Source organism: Carica papaya, chromosome 4 (assembly GCF_054855325.1).
Source record: "Carica papaya isolate Zhongbai chromosome 4, ASM5485532v1, whole genome shotgun sequence".
Classification (NCBI taxonomy): domain Eukaryota; kingdom Viridiplantae; phylum Streptophyta; class Magnoliopsida; order Brassicales; family Caricaceae; genus Carica; species Carica papaya.
The window spans coordinates 9,806,594-9,815,124 of NC_142312.1; the positions used below are offsets into that span (position 1 = coordinate 9,806,594).

The window sequence follows — 8,531 nt, forward strand, 5'->3', positions numbered from 1 at the left end:
GTAATATGAATTACTTTTGAAATATGTATGTGTAAAAAGTGAGAAACTATTTTCGAAATATAATTTTTGAAAATCATTTAACGTGCAATGCACAAAAGATACTTTCAGACATGAAGATCATGAACTATTTGTATATACAATTTTTTTAAAAAAATATGTACTATATCTCTTTAAAAATGGATACAAAGCAGGTATACATGAGTATATACTGTCCCGCTAGTAAATACATAAACTCATAATCGTCCATCGAGCAAAACTTTTTGCTCACTTCACTTAGTATCTTTTTAATTTCAAATGAAAACTTAATTATTAATTTTAAATGTTAATGAAAATAAAATATACTTTGAAATAATATTTAAATATAAACTACTTAATAATAAATTTACAATATTAAGTATTTATTAATCATATATATAGCAAAGTAGGATGAGTATATCACTAATTTATACTCATCTCGTATCTATTCTAAGCTAATAACTTTCTATTAACAATTGTCTCATACTTCGGTAATTATAAATTTTTACATTGTCTATTCGGATTAAGTTGGGATGGGTTAGTGGCTAACCAACCTGTAATCATTTCTAAATCTAATTGATATGTATTAAGATTAAAATTAAATTAAATCCTAACAGTAATAAATTTTAAAGTTACTAAAGCTATAATGATAGACTCTTAATAGTGTAAAAGTTTTATATTTTATATAATTACAAATTTGAATTTATTTAGATATCACTTGAGCATCAATCTCCTCCAATTAGAGAAAACTCATTAGCAATTTTTGAAATGGTGAATAATAGAAAGCCTTCAACTTTGTGTATAACCTTCATCAATTGTTTAGTTGTGTAAAATGTATGTGGGAGGATGAAATCAACATATTTGCCAATTGTATATCAAATCCTTCCTTGTGTGTGATTTTCATAGAGTTGTCTCTTGAGGAAAGATCTTGAGTAATAGGAACATGGTGTTTCTTCTTGTTCTTCCACTTTGGAGTCTAATGATATGCACCTTAACAGATTACTTGTTCACTAGGAGCTAAATCATCATTTTTGGGCATTCTTCTTTGTACTTACTTCTTCAAATGTATCCTTAGAAGCAGATTCTATGAGTTGAAATATAATATTTCTTGGAATTGGAAACATCAAATAGTCTTCCACATCAGGGGCAACTTGGTAACTAGTGTTATGGTTTATTTAGTTTTTTATATTATTATTGAACCTGAAATTTCTCTTTAACTAGCAACTTATTAATCTATTTGAGCTAGAACCAATCGGAGAATTTAATCTCATCAAACTCGAATTTCAAAGAAGTCAGTAGAGGATTGAACAAGTTGCACTAGCGGTTGAGCGTATGTGTGGTTCATGAACTGGCTTTCAGTCACCTGATGATGGCAATTTAGCAAATTGGGGGTGGTGATTGCAAATCAAAGGTCGGTGTGACAGATAATTGTGAAGAAGCAGGGGATCACGAGAGCCAGTGGCTAGGAGAGCTTACGCCAATTATTGACGCGATTTCTGGTCGAGTTTCACGGTAAGGCTTCAAGGGTCCACCAATAAGGCTTTCTGAAGGTAGTGATAGGGACTGTGTCGATCACCTACGGGCAATGGCTGGATGGCTGGTGAATAAAGCTGGTGGCCGTTTGGAATTTATAGAATTTTATGATTTTGGTTTTCTTTTTCTTCAGATGGTTTGAGGTTGTTTAGGCTTAAGGTTTTGAACTTTTAGGCATATAATTCTTTTAATTCTGATACCAAACTAATGTAGGATAAAGAGAGTAAAGGTTTTCCAGTTAGGAATTTGGAGATAAAAATTTATGTATCATCTTCTTAGACATCATACCTGAGAAATTTTAAGCATTACATTTAAAGATTTACTTGAATCATAAAATCAGAAAATAAATAACTGAATGTCGTCTCCATATGTGAAATTACAAAGATATTTTCTGAGCTACTCTGTTTTTGTGAGTGATGTCTAACAATTAAATCTCTAATTGAATCATACATTCAGTTAAATTTTCTGAGCTACTCTATTTTTGTGTAGCCTGCTAGCAAGTTCCAATCTCAAATTGTTTCTTTTCTCGTTGATTTCTGCCGTCAGCCGAGAATTACTCTCCATTCTGTCAAGCACATCCATCTCCTACATTAATTCATTAATTCTGTTTTCTTCCTTCATTCCCACATCTTTTGTCCATTTTTTAATCTCCTGTTTAAGTCTGAAAATCTTCTTGGAAAGTCTGTAACTTGCAGTGCTGTTCTCCACCGGTTTATTCCAAACGTCATTTACCATGGTTTTGAAACAACCTTTTTGCTAAGGCCCTCAGTCTTGCCAGTGCCGTTCTCCATGTTCCCTAACCGGTTTGGTCCCAGTTTCTAACAATGTGAACTGAGTAGCTCCTCTGCCTCACTCACATAAACAGAGTAGCTCCTATTTTGTTCAGACTCCGGGATGGTGCTGCCACTCCGGACTCAAGGTTGATTTTGTTTTGCCCTCACAAATGTGTCGCCACAAAACCACTCGGCTTCTTCTCCTCTTCCTCTTTCCCTCTTCATTCTCTTATGGCGGTGCAACAAACATTTTCTCTCTTTTAGTTGCAGGTTTAATGAGGAAAAGGGTGAGAGTGAGAGGAAAAGACATAGCAGAGAGGAAGGATTTGCAAGGTTAGAATTAGGAAGACGAAAAAGTGATAAGAGGGAAAGAAGAAAATGCTGATTATTATTACCTCTATAATTAGCTTTTAGTATTTAATGTCTTGCTAAACTTAATTTGCTATAATATTTTTTATCTTCTGTTCATTATAAAATTTGCACAAATGTAATTATTTTTATTATATACTGAATTTATTAGCTTATGGAATGTGTCTGTATATATTGATCTTTAATATGTATTACATAATAATTTTTTTCACATTTTTTAATTATTTGGGAAATAACTAAATAATACGATATAATAATTAAATAACATTACATAATACTCATGTAAAAACTCCCTAACATTGTATAAAGAGTCAATACACCTGGTATAATAGATTATTATATGAACATATAAATACTCCCTAACGTTGTATACAAACGGTCAACACACCTGGTATAATAGATTATTATGGACACATGGCACTCCCAAAAAGTGCCACCTACCCCTTCCCTAGCGCAGCATGAAGCCTAGGTGATGTTGTAAAATTTCCATGCAGTGGAAACTCTTGGTCTGTATACTATATATGAACAAATACACCTACATAAGGAAGATATAAATCTCACAAATTAATGCAGCCTCATCGGTTGAAACTACCACGTTAATTTTTAAACAAATCAGAGGAAAGAATAAAACCAAATAGACTAATATACAAATCTCACAGAAATTCAATCCGCCTTGATAAGACTAACAATCTACCAGATTCCAAGTTTTTGAACAAATCCGAGGAAAGAATAAAGGGTCTCCAGTATGTTTTAGCCAGATGTTTTGATGAGAATATTCAAGCTTCATAACAAAAATCATCAACTAAGAAGGAAAGAATATTGATGTATATACATTCACGGTCTAGATCACCATGTATGTTATTCCTAAGGTGTAAAGGAAATCATACTGCATTGGATTGAAGAGGTTATCCCTAGAATATTATTCCCACACAAGTCATTCCCTAGCTCTATCAGCTAGCTAACAAACACACAGAATAAGAGACACAAAGAATTCCAACCGGGTTACAAATACCACCGAGATAAATATTTATCAGCTCCTCAAAGTAGTTATCATCCATCTTATCTTCAACATTAGTTGTATAGGTATTCATATCAGCAATCAGACTAGAAATCCATTAACTCACCTGCAATGTCCAGCGAGGTAGAGCAAAACCCAGCTAGAACCAGGATCAGCCAAAGTTGAATCTTTAATGTGTTATATATGCCTCAAACCAAAAGCTCATTTCAAAAGTTATGTATCCCAATTCCAGGATCCTCCCAAAAATTTACCACCAACCACCAAAGAGCAATCTTTAGCTCTGACACTCTGCAAAAACGTAGAAGTGACACTCAGACCTTCAATTATTCAACCAACTACTGTGAATCTACCAGCTTTCTTAACATGCAGCCATACAAGATCTGGTAGCCCAAAGTTTTCCAAATGTCTATAACAAATAACTTGAACAATTACGGAGACTTCCTGCCTAGGACTGAGCCATGTTTATTGTTCAGAGCATATGTTTCTCAAAATTGTAATAAAATACCAGAAGATAATTCGATGAACTGGATTTCACCTAATTAAAAGAATTCTAAAATAGCTAAAAGTTTTTAGAACAATTCAGATAACGTAGATAATATTAATAGAAGAGAACAATCAGAAATATCCTGACAATTTCAAAGAAAACCACTCCGAAAAATCCTGAGAAATTCAAGAAAATGACTCTTCAATCCGAAGAGAGGTAGACTGCTATTGTCCAATCCTGTTAAAGGAAATTCAAACTAATTCCTGGTGCTCCGCAAATAAAAGTTCACTGAAGGTGAAAATTGCAATATCCTTAACAGAGAAAATTTAGGTCAAGCATTGCAGTATGTTATTAGAGCCAAAAGAAAAGCAGCAACGTGAACTAAGAAGAAGCCATTTCTATTGTTTTTTCAAGTTTTTATTGAGTAACTCGCACCCAAATATTGCAGTCTTCTTCCAAGCTAAACCTAGTTACATCCAGTTTGAACAGAACACATAATCCAGCATGTCAAACTCAAGCTTCTCCATAAACAATTGCCAGCACTGGTTTAGAATGGAAGAAAATGGAAAACAAAGGAAAGAACCATTAGCTTAGAACTGTCGTAAAGAAGAAAATGTAACAGACCCATAAGGGAGCATGATTTTTGGCAGTGTCAGAGGAAAGATCTAAGGATTCTGAATTGTTGCAGTTGTAATTCTTAACTGTCTTGGCCGCTCCTGTTCACCACTTCGTTTCCAGAAGGCCCTTCTCCACCAAACTTCAAAGCCTCTCTGTATATTGGGACAATCTTCACCAGAGTTCAAGAATCTATTAAACCAAGAAAGCAAAATTTCCTGTTGCCAAGCTAGAGGCAGAGTGAGAATTGTATTACTAAGACCATCCTCAATTAAATGTCGATCAAGGCCTTTTGATGCCCTCCTCATCCACCCAAAATCATCATAAAATGGTACCAACCATGTCTGTAGAAGCAAGCACCTCAAATCCTTCGAAGCCAGCAATTGGCCTTTCCCAATTCCAACAAATAGCCTGGCAGTAACTCTGCTAACCTCGTACCTATGAACAGCTGGAACTTTTGAATGTGCTTCTGATAACTCAGACTGAGAAGCCCAAATTTTCAGAAAATCCTCTGCAATTTGTCTATCGATCAAAATATCCAAAATCCACTGCAAATTATCTGCTTGTCTTGCAATCTGAGCCACGTCCTTCAAGTCAGAAGCTGCTGCCTGGAGAAAATGGCAACGAAGCAATTGCAAACACGCATCACAAGCCGAGTACAATGACTCCTTACGAAGATCGTTTTGACATGAATTCTCACGAAGCATTTTTGATACTAATCCTTTCATCTCACGCCTTGCCTTTTCATCTTTGCCTTCAAGAACTACATGTAAAAGCTTGAGAAGCACTTCTTCATTGTCATTACCATCTTCAGTTCCATTAGTAACTTCAACAGAAACCCTCTTTAAAACTTCCCCAGCCCCAACATTTTCAAGCCGTAGCTCCGATAGCAACAAAGCAACTTTCTCCTCTTCATCCTCAGCCCATGGCGCAGCTTCTAAGTACTCCAAACAGGATAAAACCCCAGCATCAAAACCAATAGCTGCTGAAACCTAAAAACACCACGAGACCAAACAGTTCAGCCTCCAATTAAAACCACTCCTTTTCTCCTTGCAGACAATGTATCTTAATAAGAAAAATGTTTTAGATGGAAAGTAATACAAGAGTACATATCACAACTTGGTAGGATTCTACTTCTGGGTTTGGTCAAAAGATCAAGCAAAAAAGATATTCAACATTTTAGTCGGCTAGGCAAAGCATAAAGCTCCGCTCAGCCATAAAATGGGATTCACGTTTCCTATTGTCTCAAGCAATCATAACTCAGAAATTCAAAACTTCTAATTTCTATCCGCTACAAGTTTTTTATACGGTTTCGACGTCTGTATAAACACAAAAGGGCATAAATTCCTAACCACAAATGAGGAAAATAATAATAACGAAAAAACCGCTAAAATGATAGATTACCTTCAAAATCCCAAGAACTCTGGGCACATCTTCCCTCATAAGCTTCTTCCTCAGATCATTACAATACATCAACCTCAAGGTCTCGATATAAACCTCCACGTCATCACAATCCGCAATCTCCACAATGTACGGCTGAGAGGATGGCCTCTCCTGCTTTGCCCACCGATCCGATAGCTTGACAGCGAAAAACCTACTGTGAGCCACAAGGATGTGCTTATGCACATTCATGGAAACACTAATCCCATCCTTCGAGCTCAGGGTAAGCTTGATATCGCTGGATATCGGGTCGTTAAACTGGTTCCCGGGGCTTCGAATCCCCAAAAGGTCCGATATTCGCTGCATGGTCAGTGCTTGCTTATCCTGAGCCGAAAGGACAACCTGGGTCGGCGTTTTTTGGGTTGTAACAGCGGTATTGTTGGACTGTGAGATCTGGGTCTGTGTCCTTAGGTTGATGTCGGGTTCGCTGGCCATCATCTCGAAAAGGGTTGGACTGGATCGAGTCTTGTCGGGCGGGGGTGGCGGAGACATTGGATTCAAGAGTCCCGCGGAGAGCGCAGAGTTGAACTTAGTGAAGCTGGAAGGGAAGGAATCATTAGAAGACTGACCATTTGTCGTCGACACTGTGAAATCCATTACTGGCGAAAGACTTCCAGGAGAGAAACGGATCTTGAAGGTCGATGGAGAATCAGACGGCGAAGATGGTAAGGAGTCAGGCTGGGGTTGGTGGATAGTGATTGTGGGAGAACGTCGAGGCGGTGGGGGTGAAGGAGGGGGCGGTGCTGCAGGTGTGAGAGGCTTGGAAGCCGGACAGCACCAGGAATCTTGGGGAGAAACAATGGTGGGCGGGTCAAGTTTCCGGTTCACACAGTCGGTTGTGTTATGATTGTTATTGTTAGGAGTAGCAGAGGAGGAGATGGTTGTTTCTTTGCACTTGCGGCGTTTGGGTTTGGAGAGGTGGTTTTGGATTTTGAGTTGTGTTGTGGTTGTAGTAGTGGTTGCCATGAAATGAAGGGTGCTAAAACCAAGGTAATGGGTTTAAGTTTTTAAGCTTGCGTTTGATTGTCCTGTAGCAGAAGCTTAGGAGAAGTGAGGATGATGAAAATTAGATAAAAAGATGATAAGGCATAAAGAGACAGGAGAGAGTAAACAAAAATGGCGGTGCATACGAGGAAGAGATATGAGGTGAATGAGAGTAAAAGGACACAGAGTGCATTCAATGTGAAGAAAGAGAGAGAGGGATCAAATATCCATGTCAGTCTTGAAGATGGAAAAGGAAGAAGGGGAAGAAGGCAGCAAGGGAGAGGGGGAGGGTTTGCTGGCTGCACTTTTTATTTTGTTGCTATTGCCACTTTTATTTTATTTTCTTTTTCAAGATTTGTATTTTATTTTTTTTTTTTTCTTTTTCTCAATCTAAAATTGTTGGTTTCATCAGCACACTCATGCTTACTTATTACTCATCAATCAGTGCCATGTTTTTTTTTTTTTTTTTTTTAAATTATAAAGTTTAATCATTTTGGAAATTTTAATATTTGACCTAAAACTTTGTAGTTGCTTATCCATCATAAAACATTCATTTATAATCAAATATTATCCTATTCACATATATGTTAGTTATCATCTAACTTTATTTTTTTTTTCCCTTTGAAATGATAAAATAACTAGAGATAAATCTAATTCTAAAGTTTAATGAACCTTTATATAGTCAAAATCTACTTTAAGAAGCTTTTTTTATTGATTAGTAGTCTTTAATCTTACTATCTTCGTAGTTGGCCTTTGAAATTGTATTCTTTCTACTCATAATATTTGTTAATAAAATGTTGAGTAGACATGTACATATTAGAACTATGCACATATGTTAATTTTACTCATAGTTTTTTTCACCCAATGTTTAGCCATTAGTATATTTGATATATTCTTTATTTTTGTTGATTTTCTTGGATTTTACAAACAAAAAAAAAATCAATGTTTTAGGTTTAATTTTCTTAAAAATATGTATCTTGGTTTATACTCTTACATAGTTTATGAAATAACTCGTGAACTTTTTTAATGTTATTAGTTTATGCATTTATCAATAAAAATAAAGAACTTCTTACAACCTGACAACATGATTTATAAAACTTTCTACAATTTGATTTGTTTTTGCTTCCTACTAATAGATTAACATCTCCTTGCATACATTACTATAACTATTAATGTCAATCTCTCTCTCTCTCTTATTTCTTATCATATTCTCTCTCTTTCTCACTCTTATATGATTCCTTGAGACTTTTTTGAGAGGTTAGAGAAAAGTTTATGAGAAAATTTTGTACTACTATTTATA

The 8,531-nt window shown here is 35.7% G+C and overlaps 1 protein-coding gene across 3 annotated transcripts; it reads right to left on the reverse strand.

Annotated features, from left to right (window-relative positions):
• Positions 1–1,837: 1,837 nt before the first annotated feature.
• LOC110807188 (BTB/POZ domain-containing protein) lies at positions 1,838–7,541 on the reverse strand. 3 transcript variants are annotated; one of them, XR_002538415.2, is made up of 5 exons: positions 6,212–7,541; positions 4,817–5,799; positions 3,815–3,996; positions 3,079–3,225; positions 1,838–2,578 (listed from the first exon to the last, which is right to left on the reverse strand). XR_002538415.2 is itself a non-coding variant. In XM_088217801.1 (3 exons), exons 1-2 carry the CDS (start codon positions 7,211–7,213, stop codon positions 4,858–4,860), a joined length of 1,944 nt encoding a protein of 647 aa, XP_088073927.1. In that variant the 5' UTR covers positions 7,214–7,541; the 3' UTR covers positions 3,473–3,996; positions 4,817–4,857. The 3 variants fall into 3 exon arrangements, 1 of the variants encoding a protein (XP_088073927.1); XR_002538414.2 differs by lacking the exon at positions 1,838–2,578 and having other exon boundaries at positions 2,932–3,225; XM_088217801.1 differs by lacking the exons at positions 1,838–2,578; positions 3,079–3,225 and having other exon boundaries at positions 3,473–3,996.
• Positions 7,542–8,531: the final 990 nt, after the last annotated feature.